This window comes from Corvus moneduloides, chromosome 7 (genome assembly GCF_009650955.1).
Source record: "Corvus moneduloides isolate bCorMon1 chromosome 7, bCorMon1.pri, whole genome shotgun sequence".
Classification (NCBI taxonomy): Eukaryota; Metazoa; Chordata; class Aves; order Passeriformes; family Corvidae; genus Corvus; species Corvus moneduloides.
This window is the reverse complement of record NC_045482.1, coordinates 23,014,763-23,035,061: the sequence shown is the minus strand read 5'-3', so window position 1 is coordinate 23,035,061 and position 20,299 is coordinate 23,014,763. Positions and strand designations below refer to the sequence as shown.

Here is a 20,299-nt window from a genome sequence, read left to right as displayed (position 1 = left end):
GACTGTCTGGCAGTCATTCTGAATACATGAGCTGCAGCATACCATGTCTACCTCCTTAGAGAAGCACTGACCAATGAAAGAGTGTAAGGTAAGTCAAAATAGTAGATAAATTACTTTGTTTACTTATGTTATGCTCTCCAACGAAACTAATCAACTCCTCTTTGATGGAGAGATTTATTAGACAAACATGCACAGTATCCTGAGATGTCAGGGTCAAATCAGGACTCTGCAAAAAATTACAATCAAGGTCTGTTGGCAGAGAATTTTGCTCAAAGGTAAACTAAGTGAAAGATCAAAACTACAATACACTCCCTGGCTTGTTACTATTTGAGTTAGGTTTGACAAAACACAAAGTTTGCCTGAGCTATGCTCATAGAGAAGATTGATCCAAGTACTGTACTGCCATAAGTACAGGTCATTTTTTGTTGTAATACTGGCTATATTAGTTGAGAATAATAACATTTTATAGTTTTAATACATATGGCATTCACAGTACATTCACAGTTACAATATTTGCCTTTAAGCACGAATTTTCCTAGCAAAAAAAAAAAATTAATATCATATTAATATTTCTTATCTCTGGTCTTTCATAAAATATTTTATAAATATACTGACCTCAACAGGAACCGCTGCTGTCTGGACATGTGTGTACTGGGGGATGTAGGCTCCTTGCATAGCTGTTGTGGCTGGCATGTACTAGAAAGACAGAGTCCATTATGTTGAGGTCAAGTCCAATATGAGTTTAAAGGTATTCAAAATACCTATCATGGTATTATTTAACAGATACTGGCTGTTTCCCTAAAGCCATATACATGAGAGAAAGACTTTTGCGTCTGAAATCAATAGGCTTTCCAGAAAAGTCATGTATCTGTTTTGAGAAAATTCAAATTTAGACTTCAAAGAGTATGTAAAGGACTTTTCCTTCTCTGTTAACCCAAATCATCATATTTTCTTCTTTTAACCCAATCTGGTCAGAAAAGAAGTGTCTTGCAGTTTAGAAGCTAGCCTGAATTTCTTCTGATTTAACTTCTGTTCCACACTTTAAGAGAACAGAGTTGCAGAAAGGAGTATAAAGAGTAAAACTAACTGTTTTAAATCTTTTGGATGCAACTCTGAAGTTACCCCCTGGATTCCTTTCATTTGCTTTGGTCTATTTTTATTTACTCATTTCCAATTTCTGATCAGTTAATAGGCTGAATAAAAGCTGCTGAATATGATTTCAAAATGGAGTCAGCTCCTAATAATTCACTGGACATGAGATGACTTACAGGATTACTTTTTTCCACATGCAAGCTGCACAGGCATACTGTGATCTACACGCGGTACTTTCTACTTGGGTAAGTTCTATTTTGTATCAAATTGCTACATACTGTTCCAGTACTGCCTAATGAAAGATGACTCATCTGCTGTGTCAGAGGGCTTATCATTGATGCAGGCTGTAGTGACATGGTGTGGTCCATGGAGGGAGTCAGAACAGCACCCTGTCAAAACAGAGAAACAAAAATTGTTGCAGGACTGAGATTTTAATTTCATTTTTGATTTGAGAGTCTAAGTACAGACTATCCTTATGAGGGGATATACCACAAAAACTCTCCTTAATCCCAGGCACTGACTCGAAAAGCAGGTCTGGGGCATTCTGAATATTTTACTTGAGTATCTGTAGATGCTCAAGGTGGAAGACTTGCTTTGACTTCCCATTGTGCATTCAACTGATGTGCAATGCACTTGAGAGACCTGCTGAAAATGCTTTGTAAAATATGAGTTTAACCAGATGCTGACTTGAAAGCAAAAATTTGCACATGTTACCTGGTACAGATTCACTTAGCTTAAGCTTTGGAATTTCATGCTTTAGTAAGAAACTTTTATCTCATCTTTAGGAATGGTGGCTTTGGAGGAGGAACATTTGTGTCGGAAGAATTCTACCCATCACACGCGATGTTCACACAGGAGACAGCTGCCCTGCTTAATGGCTGGTTTCATTACAGACACATTTCAGAAGAGTGACTTAGCAATGCTGATTCTTTGTCTAAATACCAGCTGCTCTGATGACATTTCTATTGCTTCTGCACCATTTTGTTAAGGTCATAAAAATCATACTCTAAACTTTTAAACACTTCAGGTTTCTAAATATGGAGGGCACACTCATAAGGTTTTCAGAGGTAACTGAAATGGAAGATTATCAAGAAATTTCATTTTACCAATCATGTTCCACAAAAACACATCTCCAAATACTTTGTATGACTTATGCTTGCAGCAGGTGTTGATTAAAATTAGTGGAGGCTCAACACTAACAGAAATAATTGCAGTGTACTGAAAACAAGTATTTTGAATCAATAACTAATCCTTAAAGAGGAAAAAAAAAGTATATAATATACTTGGAAAAACAACCATGTGATCAGTGTAGATGAAATGAGTCACAGGCACATCAAACACTGAAAGAATTTCCTGTCTGTAGACTGCAGGCTTCTCTGAAAAGCAAATGAGCAAGACAGCACCCGTCTTTGCACAGGCCAAAACTGAACTTCAGTCTAGAATCTAGGTCTTTATTTTCAGCTGTGAAATCCATCTTGTGTACCTGTGAAACTAATACACCTTATAGCATTATAACATATCAGCTCTTGTCTTTCACAGCATTATTTGCAGGATGTTGTTTTATGAAAATCTGTGTTGATAGAGAAAGAAGTTTAAACCTGCTCTATGTGTATTTAACATCAAAAACCACAAATACAACAACAATTAAGTGTATGAGATGGTGTTCTGGTTCAACATCACCTTCTCTGCATGCCCAAGAAGAAAATGTTCTGCCAAGAAGATTTACATTTTATAATCTGCATGGAGAGGTTAATTAAAGTCAAGACAATATCCTTTCTATATCTGGAAACAGACCTGTTTGTTAACTATGGGAGTGCATGTATTAAAGTGCTGTTATTATTAATAATGTTCATTTCAAGAAACCCAGTAATTCTCAGATATAATGGTACTTAATTGGTAAATGACATAGACAAGAAGCAAAATATCATGGGAGAGTAGAGATTAGAATGCCTGACAGTCTGGTACCAATGCCACAGCCAAAAGTGTAGGGAGACTAGCATTACTCATGAGTGGTGAAGCCAGAACAAGCTATGCAGGTTTTCTCAAGTGAGAGCCCATAAAGTAATTTATATCACTACATCCATCTGTGTTTCACAAATTATCCAGTCTGAACTATTGTAGACCTATTCTAAAACATTGGGTCTCAAATTCCAGGTCCTGAAAGGTAGACAGTATGTGAAACATTTGGTATTTGCAAAGTACTTTCCATTTACAGTAAAAAAATAAAACCAAAAAACCCAACACCACTAAGTTTCCTCTTGGAATTTTTCTCTAATGGTCCTCATCACACTGATACTCTGAAGGTAGCTTTCTTTTTTTCCTAATAAAATGAGGTCCCAATTCAGGCTACTGTCTTTGTTTCACTTTTCATTTAGATCCATGGAAGTAATTGGGCAGGAATTGACATACTTCCTGTTGTTTGAAGTAAGTAAAGTGTTTATATAATAGATAAGCACAACAATGAAGAAGCATAAAAACTTACTGGGTGCTGCATTATATATGGTTGAGGCTGCATCCAAGAAGGACTCTGAACCTAGAACAAAATTGGTATTTTATTCTTCATTTTACACATTCTTGGAATACTCCAACTTAGATATAGTAATAATTTAAATCATGTTAACCTGCCTCCTCCCTTTTTTATTGACTTTGACTTTTTAATCCAATTAGTCACTCTGTGGAACAACATTGATTTCTATGAAAAATGTATTCATTGTAACCTGTAAATCAGAGATGAGATTTGGAGACCATATACCACATACATCTTTCAGAACAAAATACAGTGTTTTTAGTGCAGGTTTCAGAAACTTTATCAAATACAATGAAAGGGGTCAAATAAAGGAATGACAGATTTCTGCTATGTTGAAAAAGGAGGCTCCTTCTATCTCAAAAATGTCTTTGGGGAGAAGTAATTGGGATCTCAGAAGGTATAGCACCATCTGCTTTCTAGTGTGATCAGAATAAAATAAATTATTGCATTTTCACAACTGAAAAAGAAATATCAGGGATTCTGCTGTAATCTTGTTGTAGGAAAAATGAGAAGATTTAGGAGAGCTGTTCTTTTGCAAGACATTGTGGTATGTTATTCCCAAAGCACAGGAAGAGGAGAAGGTTCTGATGAGAGTTCCTGCTCTTGCAACAAGCACATTTTCTCTCCAAAACCGGTGACCACCCAAATACTTCAGTTGCAGTAACTAACTTTGCATGACAAACTGAATTATAAAATGGGAAACTAATAGGTTATATTGTTATCCTGGTTAAAAAGAGCTGGTTGCAACAGCTCTTGGAAAAAGCATGCAAGAAATACAAAAGGTAAGGACGAAAACGTTTCCTCCCCACCTGCTGCAGGTGTTAGGGTAAGGCAGGAATCTGACCTGCACCACACACAGAACTAGCTCACTGCTGCCGGACATTTAAAGCCCTTTAAATGCCTCTACCATCATTTCCAGAGTCCTGTGAACAGGACAGGTAAACACATAGCCTTGAAAAAACCCCAGGTGAGGTATTTTCTGGAAGATGGAAATATTTCTTCCCTCCTTTTGGTACTGACTTTCAAATCAGAGTTGTTGTTTTTTTCTTTTTCAGTCAGGAAAAAAGCAAACAGGAGTTCAAAAATGGAATGGAAAAGACTGGAACACTCCCTTTCCTCAGGCAAAATCTCAATGGCAAAACTACTGGTACAGCCTGACTAAAGCTTTGGCTAACCTCGCAGGATGATAGTAACTGGCTCGGTGCAGTCATTTGGGTACACAGGGGTTGCAGAAACAAACACTAGCCAAAACTTGATTAAATTTGTTTACCTGAATAAGAATAAATCTAGGAGCAGGTTATACCATGCCTCAAAGAAAAAAAATAATAACCTGTGCTAGTGTGATATGTTCTGTTGTGTAGAAGACAGAAAGCTGCAGGTTTCAGTGAGAAGGGTTCAGTAATGAAGATGTGACTAATACTCAAATTGTGAAACTCTTCTGGCCAAGAACCTCCTTCCTCCTCAATACAAATACTTCAATTTAATTTCAATTCCAATTACTGTGTCACTTAAAGCATAATGATATTAATAACTCCATCCACAATAATTTAAGCTCCATGCCATGTATATCATAATACTGGTAACTACATTTCTGGAAACATAACGGATTGTGGTCTGCCTATCTCAATAAGCCCAAAAAACAATACTGTATCGCTAAGCAGTATGTTTCCATGCCAACTTCCAATTTTTACCTGGATTCTGAATATCAGAGAGTCTTATATTGATAAATAATTTACATTTTAATACAGAATAGTAGATAATTTTGCTGAAATACTTTTCTGGCTAAGAACTTACTGTAATTTCTGAGGTAATGCAGTACCAAGCAGAATGATTCAGTATACTGAAAAATAGAATCTAGCATTGTCTGCCAAGAGCAAACATCGTGTTGCATAAGTTACCTCAGAAATTAATATAAAAATAATCCAGCTGCCCTTCACACCAGAGAACGCTGCTTTAACTCCTATGCAGCACTTTGCTCGTGCGAAGTGGCATTAGATCTCCAGACTAATGCCAGACAATTCTTCCTCATCCTCCTCACTTGGAATTGAAGGTTACATGGAAATTTCTGCAAGAGACAGCTGACAAAATGGCCCACAGTGTCTCTGTTAGCCTCCTGTCTCCCCCTTAGACACCCTTCCATATTCATTCACACACACAGGACGTTAGAAAGCTCAGCATGTCTCCCTCACTAGAAAATAAACAGCCTCTTCTCCTTCCCCGACATATAGAAGTAAGAACTTTCTAAATTTAATGAGTTTGAGTTATTTACGACCCGAGTCACTGCTATTTACTCCATCTATGTGTTAAACAGTAAAATGCCAAAATAGCTCATCATTTAGCGTAAACTGGCTTAATTGGCAAGTCTTAAGCAGTAATTACAGAGCACATATCTGAGACTGCCATACTAGTTGTATTTAAAGCAAGTTGTTTGTAAACTGAAATGTATGATGCCCTAAAATTGAGGGTTCCTAAGAGATCTACATCAAAGTACTAAAAGTGTTCCATATAATTTCTCCACGTGTTGAATTGTATATCAATATCCCTTGTGATGACTCAAGATGGCACCTATCAAAATCCCTCTTCAGAAAGTTTTGGACTGGGCTCTAAAACCAAAAATGTCCACAATTTGTGTTTTAATTTACTGTTCAAAATAAAGTACCCTTTGGTTTAGAAATACTGAGCTAGGCTATTAAATGCTTTACTCCTCATATAAAACCACTGAATTTGAATGCTGAGGTAATTTGAACTCTGAGCTCTGTTTTTCAAATTTCCTTCTCTAATTCTGTACCCTTCTTAGTACAATTACATAAGACATTATTGTTGGGCTTTCTGAAAAAAAACCAGAGAAAAGCTCAAAATGCATGGAAAAATATCTTTAAAAATGAATTTAATTAAATCAATAAGGTTTTAAATAAAGAATCATTACTTTAGATATACTGCTGGCATTAAAAGAATTTGACTGAGAGACAACAAAAAATCTCACATAAAATGCAGAAGTGGCTATAAATCCCTCAGCCATCAGCACAAGTTGGAGACTTGGTTTTGCAAGACACCAGGATCTCATTAAATCACTTTGCTTCCTGACACAAAAACTCTTAGGTTTTCAGGCTGTCACTTTCATGCTGTACAGCACAAGGAGGCCACTTCATTAAAATGAAACATTATTGGAGACCTTGTAAAACCAGATGTAACAATTGATAAATAAACATAATGAACCATTTCAGCTACCAAGTTCTAAATACAAACCTGGTATGTAGAAACCGGAGAAGCAATATATGGCGTAATAGATGTCTGAGTAATCATTCTGTTTGCTGTAATACTGTAGGGTGATGGATAAAATCTAGAAAATGCAGAAATATTTATTAAATGCCAGTTCTGTGCATCTTTCATAATGCAAACATTTTTTTTCTTAGTGTGCCATTCAACATACCCATTTTGTAAAGCAGCTGTGGTTGGATCATATGTGAGTGTCATTCCAGCCTTAAAAAAAAAAAAAGGTGTAAAACAGAGAGTTGACAAAATTAATTTTAATTGTAAATGATTTCTCTTATTCTTTCTTTCATTGTCTCATCTTTAACTGAAAATTTGTATTGAAATAATTTATTGCCATAACTCAAGGAAAGGTTAATTGACAGAAGTAATTATATAGTGAAGAGAATCACCGATATTGACTGTGAATACAAGTTTCCATGTTCCCATCACAAGGAACAAAATGCAATCTACTAAACACCTGGCTAAAAGAACATGTGTGTGTTTGAGATTCAGGGCATGCAGATGATTATGTTAGGGTGTTGCCTACAATATATGAACTATAACAATGAATGGGGAGTGCAGTTTTTCAAGAAGGCACATTTGAATTTTCCTGTCTAATACAAATGAGGTGTCTAGGCTTGCTAACCACAGTAAGTCTGCAAAACTATTATCTCAAACATTAAAGATTAAAACAACTGTTGACTAAAAATAATAATGCTGCATGGCACTGGTATACTATTTTAATCTTGTGAAAGTGATGTGCATTTTAGTGTTGCATACATCAAAGGATTATTTACTGCATGTAAGCACAGTTATGTTTCTGGTAGTTTAATAATAGGAGAAAGCTGAAGTTTATAATTTGACCAAGTTGAAGGAGATTTTATTGTCCACTTTAATGAGATAGGACTCAGCATTTCACATTTTGCTTTTTCTCCTCAGAAGAAAGACAGAGTTAAGTGTTTTTTTTATAGAGACACAAACTGTCAGGTAAGAGTTGCTTGCACATTTTTAATATGCCAAAGGCCCAAGCCAAGAAGTCTCAATGCCTATCATTTTCCTAAGTATTCATTATTGCACACCCACACTAAAGCTTGAAGGGAGGACTTACAAGTCTCACCTCGCCTTCTCTGTGCCATGCTCTTCCATTCTGTATGTATTTATTCTGATTCTGTCTCTTTTTCTGTCCTCCATCAGCAAACTTGCACAATAAAGGTTCTGCAGGAACTGAGAAGAAAGAAGAAAAATAAGTTGAAGTAGCACTCATACACAGGTGTTCAACTCTCCAAAGGAGGTATAGTTTTAAGTTATATTCCAAATATGACAGTTAAATAACACAGAGCTGCACTACAGCATTAACAACTGTTCTGCACGGCACAAGGACAGCTGCCACACACAAACAGAGCATCTGGAATGCCTTATATCTTTGATTTGTAAACTACTGCTGTAAAACCTGTTGGAAAGAAACATGGTCTGTATATCCTGAGTATGTGTGTCTTGGTCTGGGGATGAACAAGAACTGCCATCAGAATTCTGAGCTTTGCCTCTTTGGAAGTATATCTAAAGAAGGAAGAGAAAAAATCTGGCCAAAGGTCTATAACATATTCTCCCCACCCCTTGGAGGTTTCAGTAATGTCCCAAAACTTGAAAGTGTTTTACTCATTCAGAACAGGCAGAAGAGCTGGCACAGTACATCCACTCACTCCAGCTGGCAAGGGAGAGTGGGCACCTTTATCTCCTGACACCTTGCACTGAGAAAATGCCACAACTGTCAATTCCCATTTTATCTCTGCTCTATAAAGAACACCCAATGCAACCAGATATTCTTTAAGATTGTACTTTTCGGATTTTTGCATACTGCCATGAAACAGTATCACCACACTTTATTATTTTTTATTGTTACTGTTATTATTATTTTTCCTAATACAATCCTGACCATTATTTCTATTTTTAATGTCAGAATTGAAGCAATGGAAAGGTTTGCATAATATTCTTTCTTTCCCTGTTACCAGCTTCCATGTTTCCAAGTACCTATGGCTGAAGCACAGCTCTGCTGCATCACACCACACCCTCCCTAATCACAGGGTGGAATCACTGTTATGACTTGGATGTAAACGCTTCTCTGCCAATAATTCCTGGTGCATGAGCTGTCTAAGCTTTACCATGACACTCCTCCAGTCATTCTCTGTTTGGAAACATCTTCATGAGACATGGCTGGACCTGAAAACATGTAAGTTTCCAAATGCAGAGTAAACATGTGGGGTGGGAAGGCCACCTGCAAAAAAACAACCCCAAGAAAAATTTTCAACAAAATCTATTAATATAACCATGGTGAGTGCTGACGTCTCTTCACCCTGCCTGCATTTGCAAAAGATGATCGGTATTGAAAACCTCAGAGATGCTTAACCTTGCAAAGAGCTTGACTTTTAAAACTTTGGCACAAAATGAGCATTAATGGCCAAGTCATCCCTGGCTTTGGGTGTCACACCTAAAACACTAGCTCTGGTTCTACTGGAAAAATATCCACTTCCTAAATGACACACCTTTTGACAGCCTTCTCTATGAAAAAGGGAGACAGAACTGGTGGGTGGTTCCCTGTCTCATCTCCAGCACTGACCACACAGGTCAGAGACCTGCACCTCCCCTACCTGTTGCTGTTACACAGAGTCAGACTATAACATTAAACATGACAACCAAATTAATTTAAAACCTATTATCCTATAGAGAATAGTAATTAAAATCCTACAATCATAAAATAAACCAGGAAAAGGTTAGGCTAATGACACTGGAAAAATATAAGAGGCTTATGGACAATGGAGTAAATGAACAAGGAAATAACAGAAACCCTAAAGTAGGAGACAAACTGGAAAATAGTGTCTTCCAAACCTTGCATTTCTGAGGGGATTTTTGGCATTCCCAGAACTGAGTTTTACTTTGGGGTCTTCTGTTATGTGAAGCAACTTCTGTTTCAACACATTTGGGGCAAAAAGGTACTATGTTAATATGCTGATGGATAATTTGATGTTGCTTTATAAAAGCTATATCCCAATAACCTTGGTCACAACACATAGCATTTTAGTCCACATACAGTTCTCTTGAAATAGGAGGAGGTAATCTCAGAATACGCTAGCCAGTATGGGTAAATTTGTCAGATTCTGGTCTGAAATTATTTTGATTGATTTTACACAGTGAGGAAAACAAAAATCCATTGGACAGTAAGAGAGGAAGTCCAAATACTGAAGTTAACTGCCTTAAATGAAAAAAAGCTCTTCCCCAATTTGAATATCTTTGGCCACTTATGCATTATTTCAAAAAATCTAGTTTTGTGGGGAGCATATGTGACTTCCAAAATATACACTATAAAATTTTGGATGAAGTCAAAAGAAACTGGCATGAGAACAGTACAGAAAGACATCAGAAAAACCCTAAAGGTTTCTAGCCCTGTCATTCTGTATTATAGCACTCACAGGTAGTAAATGCTTTATTTAAAGCTGCATTATGCTTTCATTAAAAATCCCTACAATGAATTGTAAAAGAATTTTCTGAAAGCATTATTTGTGCTTGCATTTCCCATCATTGTCTCAACATAAAGATCTTTTTAAAAAAAAATCAGAGCAAACCTGTCCAACTGTTTGAATAAAATGTTCATAAAACCCAATTTTAAGAATAAATCTGAAATTTTTGTTAGTAGATAACTGAAAACAGCTACATTTTAAATGATCTTTTGTGTTGCATTGTAAAAATACTCCGACAAATTTAAAGAAGAAGAAAAAATGAAAGAAGAATTATACACATGTACTGGATTTTGCATATGTAATATCCAAAACCTGCAGCAGTGAAGAAACCCAAACATTTAAAAAGCCATCAGTTAGTGATCGAACAGAAGTTAGTGCTCCATCTTACAGAACACAGATCCAGCCATGGGAACCCTTGTTTCTCTGACCTTCCACCTTCCCTTGCTCCTCACTGCACCCATGAAAGAGGCCAAATGCCGTGAATGCTCCAACTCACGTAAAAAAGCCCAGTGCAGACCATCTACTTAATAGCACCAGCTGCTGTGAGCAGGCTGCACAGCATTGGCCTTCCCTGATCCTGGTTCAAGATCTGAAAGCTGACAGTGGGGACTGCTCCAGTTGAAAGCCCAACTGCAATTTTTGGCTGCTCTTCCATACACGTGACCCGAATAGCACCGTGTTCATTCCTGCAACAACACAACGACTGATGGTCATCAGAGGGAGGGTCACGAGAAGGAGATAAACCTTCTTGGGAGCCAAGTATGACCTACTGATCTCCCTCCCACCAGAGAATGAACATAGACCTTACTCTCTCCAAAATGAGATCTGAACTTTATTTCTCCAGCTTACCTTTTCTTATATTTTTCACAAATATGCAACATATTCTCTCTCTTGCACATAAGAGTGTGCATATAACAGATATATATTTGAACAAAAAGCTCCAACAAGTCCTACAGACCAGTTAAGCAATCTTTTGTAGTCCAGGAAGGAAGGGAGAGTCATTTTTATTGTTTAATTGCTGGGAACTATGCAAGCCCAGTGATGAAGCAGATCATTAATCATTCAGTGACTTGCCTGTATGCACAAAACCAAGGCAGTGTACAAATATTCAGAGCTGCATTCACAGCTGAGAGGTGCCTGATGTAAAAGGCTATGACTTACAGTGGAATTCAGCTTTTCAGCTAGGACCCTATGTTTAACATGCCCATGCTTCTGACAAACAATGAAAACCAACACTGCCAATGGTTTGCAGATGCCTGTTGAGCTGCAGCTATGTAACCATGAGCTTTCCTGGCCTTCAACAGCAGGTCATGGCTTTAAAACTTGGGTGTGGAAAGTGCTGATCATCTCGTCCTGCCCTGAATCACCCTCCTCTAGGGCTAATGTTTTTAAAGAAGAGAGATGTGAATGCAATATTAGTCCAGAGAGTAAAGTCTTCCTTGTAGACACTTTGTGTGCATCTGCACATTAGAATTCAGTTTGTCTTTGTTCAGTGTCTATCCAGATAGCTACCAGGTGATACCATATATGCAAGAACAAAACTGATGTCCTTTGTTTTACTTTGTGTTTATACCCTTGACTTTACATGGCTAATTTTATCAACTTTTCAATAAACCCTGCTTTCAGTTACTAAAAAATACAAGAGAGTTGAAAAATACTATTCTTTTAGTCAGTTTTCAATTAAACTGCATCTTTTAGAGACTTTCATTACCTATTTTCTAGTGCAAAGCATATGTGACTTAATGAATTCTGACATTAAAACATCACTTTAATGATAGAGCAAGCCTGTACAGCTAGAAACTTTTGCCAAAGGAATTAAAAAAGAAATTGTGCAACCTAAGATTAGGGTAGCTTTGTATCTTTAAGGAGAAGTTAAATATTATACTCTTCACCATCCTAGTCTTCACTTAAACATAATGCTCAGGATTACACTGTTTTAATAATTTATACAAAGTTTAATAATTTGTCACGGAAGGATATTTTGAGAGGTTTTAAGAAGCATTTTTCTTTTCTATTCCTATGTTGCTTCTTAAAACTTAAGCAGCAATTGCAAATTATGAATTTTAAAGCAGTTAAACCCTCTAATTCACGGATTTCACAAAACATTCAGAGTTAATGATCTTTGTGGGTCCCTTCCAAGTCCAAATCTTAAGTGAATGGCCCATACAGGGATCAAACCTACAATGCTGGTGCCTTAGCTAATCTCAGGGTCTTGATCTAAGCAATGAAATTTTTGCCCCTCTGCCTTCAATGTGACAACCAGGAGTGACACTGGCACTGGCAGCCCTTGACACCCTGTAGCAGCAGTTTTCAGGCTGTGGTTCATGTCTATTTTCTAAAGGACCTGTGAAAGATAATGGAAAGAAAAGTGAATTTATGGTCAAGCAGCTTAAATTCACTAGAGATGTTCAGTGCTGGATACTTTGTAAAGGTAAGAAACTAGAAAACCCTCGAATATGACTGACAGAAGGCAGCTACATCAGGGCTCCATTTTCACTCCTACCCGCACTAGAGAGATGTCCATGACCAGGTAATTTCAAACAGTAGGGTCTATCATTCCTGGTGGACCTCTTCCTATCCTAGTCAAGAACACAGGCAGGAGCAGGGCTCTCTCACACTCAATTTCCTCCCTAAAACAGAACTGGAGTGACCAATATCTTTATCCTAAGTGGGAAGAGAGGGGTGGGTCATGGATAAGTTTTGATTTTTGCATCATCACCATAACCAGCCATTCCTGAAGCAAAAATGCTCTCTACCTTACACACATGAAACCAAAATCACCTTAGTTCTTTTTCAGTAAAAGAAATATTAAATAATCCATAAAGCCTATAGAACAGGCATAAAACTTCTGCAACTTTTAAACTTCTGTATTCTCATTTTAAATAAAAGAGAGACAAACAGTCAAACTTACACATACCTTACACATTCTGTAGCACAGCTGCTTTAGGTAGTTATTTACATAACTATTCTCATGTATCATCACACAGCTACATGCTACTGTGACTGGGAGGAGACGCCTTTCAAGATTTTGCCCACAAGATCATTTCTACAATCACTACGGATCCAACACAAGACTAAAAGACAGTGAGCATTGAGTATCATCTTCAGGGGAGGAAGGCTAAGTATGCTGCTGCTCTGCTCTCACTGCTCCTCTGCTGCACCCTGGCTCTTTATACCAGTCTGGTCTGTGTCCTCCAACGCACGTCATGACACATACATTTCACAGGAGAATAGAAAAGCTTTAAATATTACATTCTTAACTGAAAGCAATAGTTCTTTAAGGAGAAAAGTGAAACTAAATGCAAAAGTTACTTTAAAATTAGAGCAATCATATAATAAACATTCAGTTGAGAAGATCATTAAGTAAAAAAATTAGAGTTCTGAGTTTGGTTTTTGGTGACAAAATGGAAAGGAAGTCATAGTCCATAAAACACAACCAACTATTACAATAACCTACATTAAAAAAAAGGACAAACCCCAACAACAAATGGTGAAACTAATGCATCACTTCTAGGAGTTTCAGGATTATACCAACTTGCAGGGCATTTCAAATTGCTCTCTGAGCTAACCTTTCTTCTTCTTTACCAAAGATAAACAAGGACACACTAAATATTGAATATATTTCATTAAGCTAAATAAAGCCTGAATAGCCAGTTACATCTGGGTTTAACCTGCTCAGCATCATCAATGCCCAGTCACTCACCTAACTCTAGAGTTGACACTTTTGTGACCATCCTGTGTTAATCCCCAGCCTTCTCAGATTCTTAGAGGTTTTTTTGTTCCATCCTCTCATGCTCCAGGGGAGGTTTCACCTATGCTTTCTATAACTGTTTGACCCATTCTTCCATTTAAACCCAAACTTAGTTAAAATAACAAAGCTGCATTATGAAAGTGTGTTTTTGTTGAACAAATGTTCTTCCTCCCACACCTATTTCAATATAGGCCCATCTCTCCTACCCTCTTCATCCTGATAACAGTGTTTTTAGAGCCAGCCCCCTTTGCTGATTTTAGCCACGTTTCTAGGACACAATGTTTTAATTTAAACATAGTTCCAGTTCTACGATTTTGTTTTGCATGTGTTTGAACTTGATCCTTTATAATCCCAATGGTTGCTAATCTATTTCAAAGCAGTTTCCTAACCTTTGTTTGTTCAAGAGCTTTCCCACTACCATCCAGTTTTCTCTGTGCAGGTAGTCCAAAATCACAGTTGCCTCATGGCTGCGCCACTTTTTGGCAGACTGCAGTATGGTATTATGCATAAATTGAATTCTCTAATAAGACTGCACTATTGGACAGGTGGCTTGCTATGTGGTATGGAACTCCAGGAAGAATGTGAACTCCATAAAAACCTTTGCAAGGAGCTGTGAAACTTCACAGAACCAGCATGGAAACAGAGGCTGTACCCTATACAACAAAATTGAGAGTCTTTAAAAACGAAGGTTCTCACAAGTCCCTTATGCACCTGATTATTCATCTCTTTTTCAGTATCATGGAAGGTGAGACCCCATCTCACTTAACTGACTTCCAGACATTTGGAGTTATCTATTTCTGAGTGACTGATCTAGACACCCTTTGTTACCACAAGGAGAGTCTCTGGAGGTGTGTTTTTCTTTACCTGTTCTAGACAGAGAGCCTGGACAACTACTTTGCAAAGTAAGCATTAGGAGTTCAAGCCTGTGAGGTGCATTACATCTTGAGACCCCTGTTTAGTTTCCACTTTCAGACAATGGACAGTTCTGTGCAAATTTCTTGTCCCTAATTCATCACATTTTTATGTTAATTGTTTCCTTCATACTGCAGAAATTGTTTCTACAATTCCATGCAGCAACTTTTTATTTCTGCCTGGTTGAACCTCCTCATGTAAGGGTGCTACTCCAGCTTCAGCAATGGCCCACCAGAGACAGAGCATGATTAGCAATGACATGCTTGATGGCTCATTCATTGAGAAAGGAGAATGCAAGTGAAAATAAAAATTAACAGACTAAAAAGCACTAATAGGAGCTTCTGTTACAGTTTTTTAGTGTCATTACTGCCTGCTGATACACAGACAGGCTGTAACATTTTTACTAAATGTAATGAAGTCAAAATAATAATACAACTAAAGTAACAAATGCAACAGTGCACTTAAATTTACCAAAACTTCGTAACAAAGTTTTAACTAAATAATAATCTCAGCAATTAATCCCAATGCAAAGGGCCTGCAAAAGCAAGGCTAGGGAAGTCAAAATACTGCATTAGATTAGTTTTGCTGAAGGGAGTGGTTTCCTGTACTCTGAAGCATTTTCCATCCTTACAGCAGCACAGACTGCCTCAAACTGGAGCAATCTTTCGGGGATGAGGCATGTTTGGAGTTTTACTAAACAAGCTGCATTCTTGTGTGCCTGCCGAGGGCTACTTTCCTCCTCCTTGGTGACAGGGTCTGGCTGCAGAGAACATTTCACCAGTGGGATAAAGGCAGCTTCAGCAACCACATCAACACTGTAATTTGTAAAATTCCCACTTGGGATTCTCAATAAAATGCCTACTGAAAGCTGCCTGGAATGTCAGGCACGTATTCTTTCCTTATTGTCCTCTTTACTTTCTATTTTACTCAGCAGCTCTGAATTTCCTCTCCTCATTCTTCAGTGTTCATGGAATACACATTTTGTCTCTTAGAAACAGTGCTGACAAAGCAGACAAACTGATGAGGAACTTGGTGTGACAACAAAATTGTACTAAGCCTTCTCTGAATTTTGCCTTCCACAATATTTCTAGAAGCAGCATTCTATGCTGATCTCCTTCCACTTTCTTGAAGGACTTCAAAGCCTACACTGACTTGAGAGTCGCAGCTCCCCAGTGAACGATTGTGCCAGGCACTGCTGCAGATTCCTTTTTTTTCTAAGCAAATATTTTTTTTTAATACTTCAAAAAAATCATCAACAGATGACAAAACCAGCCAATTTTTGCCTCTGAAAAAAGCCCTGTCCATGGACAATCAGCCAAATTCTGTTCTCGTACTGCTATTTGTTTCCTCACTTCAACTGGGATTATGTGGGATGTAAATTTGTACATAGCTGGCATCTTAGCTGCTTGTTTCTCTTCTAGGAGAGAACACTACTAGATTCCTAGAAAAGGTTTACAACAGAAAAGCCATATAGTGTGTTCCAAGCAAGCATTACAGTCATCCAAAAAGACACAGTTTAATTTTAATAAGCCTGCCTCTAAACGAGAAGCCAGATACAACAATCAGTGTAACAGGCTTCCACCATGCAAGCAATAACCTATTCATACATCTTGTAAGAAATACATGCAACATACCAGAAACTCCTGCTGGTGTCTTTATGAATTTTCCATTAAAATGAGCAATCACTGCTTCACATTTTTCTGTTGACTCCATCCTAAGAAAATAAAGAATAATTTACATAAATTAAACACTCAACCAGATTCCCATGTTTGTGATTTTTTTTAAAGCATATTTCTTGCTTTTTCTCTCTTCACTGCTGTGGCTTGCTTTCCCATGTGTAAACAATGGAGAAGATGTTTTCTAAGAACATATAACTTCAGAAAGGTAAAGCCAAACTCAATTAAAATTTTATGTGCTCCGAGACCAAACTCAGTGCCAAACTGAAAATAATACTCTTATTTACTCAGAAATTATACTGTAGCTGTCCAAGCTGGATAAAGTACCTCTGTTGTCTTGAAAGAAGCAGAAGGACTGACTCACTATCACTCATAACTGAATCCTTAGTGCCCATGCTGCACACAGCAAAGGTTAACGCCACTTTTCAGAGAGGATTCAGAACTGTCTGTGCAGTTTAAGAGTAATAAACTCAAATATAAACCTGCCTGACTGCATGACCCAAACTGACCTGGCAACTTTTAGCTTATACACATCATCTCCACTAAATGATGCACCTGGCTCTTATTTAATTGTCTCCAAGTTCAAAACAGGAGCCAATACCAGCACAGCTGTGATGGCTAGTGAGAATGTATCCAAAATCTTGAACAGGTTTGTGCACTCATGCTGTCAGATCTAGACTTAACAGACTGGGCAGACAGCTGGAGAGGTCCTGCTGGCCTGGGAGTGGCTCTGGAGGCTGCGGCTACACCCTCATGTTGCACTCTGTATGTGTCAGCCCCAACTGCCAGCTTGGACTCAGCCGCAGTGAACGACTGAGATGTGCAAGTACAACAAAATTTATTTTAAAAGAAGAACATTTTTTTGCAGCTGTCTGCAAGATTATGTTTGGTTAATATTGTACAGATAATTTCTTTTCATTCGTTCATTAAGTTCTGTAATTCATACCTACAAATTAGGCCAATGGCCTCAGCAGCAAAGAACTGGGACTAAAAATTAGTAAGTCTTGGCATCTTTTTAATTATGATAGCCTTTCTGCACAGGCTGACAAAATACAATCATAGACAACAACCAAAATCACCAAAATACCACACTGAACAAGAGGTTTTTCTAAGGATTCAAAAAATATCTCTTAGAGAATATTCAGAAGTTCTGGATTGTTGAATCAGGATGAAAGAAATCGAATTTTTTTTTTGTCTCACATGAAACAAACAATATAATTTAGTTTCAGACTCAAGTCTGGACTTGATAAAATACATTACTCCCTATTAAACTAATAAAAGTCTCCCAAAGGCAAGAAATTATTTATTTAATGTCTACAGGTTTCTTGGAAAATTTTAACTTTAATTAATATTTATCCAAAAAATTTCCAATACAAGAAAAAAATGTTCACCTTGCAGCAGGAAAGAAGTTCTAATTAGATACAGGAGCAATATTTATCCTATAACTTACGTATACCATACGCATGTATATAAATAAAGATTTATATAAAAATAACTTTACCCGTATATATAACACATAAAATGCATAACAGAGAAACTATTGAGGAAGTACTTTAAAACTATCTATTTTAATGTCTTCAATACAAGTGAGGTTTTGGATACCCACAAGTCTTTTGGACTTTTGCATATGATTCTAGAACACTTCCAGCTATGTTAGAAAAAATATATCCTCTCATATTTCCTACCATAACACTGATTCAAGGTAGAGGTGGTAAACAAGTTTAGGGAGAAGAGACTGAATGAATTCAAAATGCCTACTGAATTTTAGAGTGGGTGTTACTGGATTCTACCCTTCACAGTACCAAAAAGTGAAAGCTACATATAAAACACAGCTATATGAATGAAATTAAAATGTCCAATTAATTTTACCCCAAAAATATGACAAACACTTGTTGATTTTTTTAAAGGGGACAGGAAGAAATTTTAGCAAAGCCCAAACCTGCTGGTTTTCCACTCTTAAATAATGAATATCGTTCAATTATTTCTAAATTTGTTCCTTTGTTATACCTTCTTGAAACTGGACAGTGTGACAAGCATATAAAGTTGGGCGTCAGGGCACTTATGGGGGAGAGATTTAAAAAAAGAGAAAAGTAGAAATCACAGTGCTATGAAATACCCCCTGGCCAACTCACAGGAAAACCAACCTCTAAACCTTTTGGCCTCATCAGGAGATAAATTTGCTCAGTTCTTTTCTGTGCACTAATTTTAGATTCTGCTATTTGTTCAAATACAGAGCTATTTTAATATTGGCTGAACATCTGAATTACTGGAATTTCACTTCACAGAGATTTTTCACCATATTTTGAGAATCCCAATTCTTTGCTCAAAGCATGCTCTTATTTTTGATAATAGAAACCTTCAATTTAAAGCCTCTAAATTTTGATTGTTATATTAGGTTTAAAACAGGACTTAGATAAATAAAAGCAGCACAGAAAAGACTTTGATGAAGAGATCCCAGAAAAAATAACCGCATTAACTGAGAAAAAGTAGACTCATATGGACAGAATATTTGGGAGGTATCCACTAATTTATGGAAAATACTCGTTCTGTTGATTGGGGTGAGATATTTGACTTAGCACACAAATATTTTAGGATGAGATTTACTGTAAGTGAATAAAAATATTTTCTTTCCCAGTTGACATCATGTTAATGAGCCTGAAAATTCAAAGGGCTGATGTTCAAAGGGCAATGATGAGTTCATTTTCTCCAAGGAACTAACGAAGAAAAACAAAAAAAAAAAAGGAGTGGGGGTGGGAAAGAAGGTTCTTCCTTCTGGTCTGCTGACTTGGATTCAAACTTCAAAAGCCAGAAAAGTCACAGGACAAGTCTCTGTGAAGCATCACGTAACTCTTGCTTACTGGTTCAGGGATAGAGGAGAAAGGAGAAGTACAGAAAAGAGAAGGAAGTGGTTTAGAGTGAATTCTTATTCTAGATAATTGTTCAGTAAGAGCAATGCATTTAAATTTAGCCACCTAAGCAAGATGAGACACAGCTTTACCAAAGGAAGAATTAACAAAACCCTGCTGGATAACTCCATCTCAATCTCCCTTCTCTTTACCAACTTTATAATTTTCATTAATTTCTGCCTTTTCCACCTATTCTTGCCTTTTCAATCAAAACAAAGGAAAAAGGCTGCCAGCATGGCTAACACCACCGAAGTACCTTGCAAAGCCAACACCACGGCTTGTCCCACTCGAGTCCCGCAGTATCCTTGTAGAGATAACCTGCCCAAAGGGCTTCAGCATGTTCTCAAGCTCCTGCTCATCCATTGAAAGAGGCAGATTGGAAATGTATAAGTTAGTTGGGTCTTGCTCTTGTTGCTGAAAGAGAATTAAAACCAATTGTTACTGTTGTTGCCACTAACATTTTGAATTTAAAACAAACAATTACATATGACTTTTGGTGCAGATTTTTACTTCTCAGGCCCCTTTGTAAAGGCTGCTCTTTCTAGTATTAGTGACCTCCATCTTCTGCCACTGCCTGCAGCATTCCTGAGAAAGTTCCCCTTCTCCTATTACTGCTGACACCAACATTTTTAAGTGGAGATAAAGGTGAATAATTGACCAGTTTATAGTCC

The 20,299-nt window shown here is 37.3% G+C and overlaps 1 protein-coding gene across 4 annotated transcripts in view; it reads right to left on the bottom strand.

The window, feature by feature from the left end:
• Positions 1 to 20,299, bottom strand: part of RBMS1 (RNA binding motif single stranded interacting protein 1) — a 147,397-nt gene that overhangs the window by 9,152 nt on the left and 117,946 nt on the right. For 3 of the 4 annotated variants that reach the window (XM_032115271.1, XM_032115269.1, XM_032115273.1), the window contains exons 5-12: positions 19,885 to 20,042; positions 16,681 to 16,760; positions 7,980 to 8,095; positions 7,050 to 7,099; positions 6,866 to 6,959; positions 3,575 to 3,625; positions 1,371 to 1,481; positions 616 to 696 (exon numbers count right to left, since the gene is read on the bottom strand). In XM_032115271.1, the coding sequence (XP_031971162.1) occupies positions 616 to 696; positions 1,371 to 1,481; positions 3,575 to 3,625; positions 6,866 to 6,959; positions 7,050 to 7,099; positions 7,980 to 8,095; positions 16,681 to 16,760; positions 19,885 to 20,042 (741 nt within the window). The remainder of the gene's footprint in view (positions 1 to 615; positions 697 to 1,370; positions 1,482 to 3,574; positions 3,626 to 6,865; positions 6,960 to 7,049; positions 7,100 to 7,979; positions 8,096 to 16,680; positions 16,761 to 19,884; positions 20,043 to 20,299) is intronic. The other variant, XM_032115272.1, reaches the window with a different exon arrangement.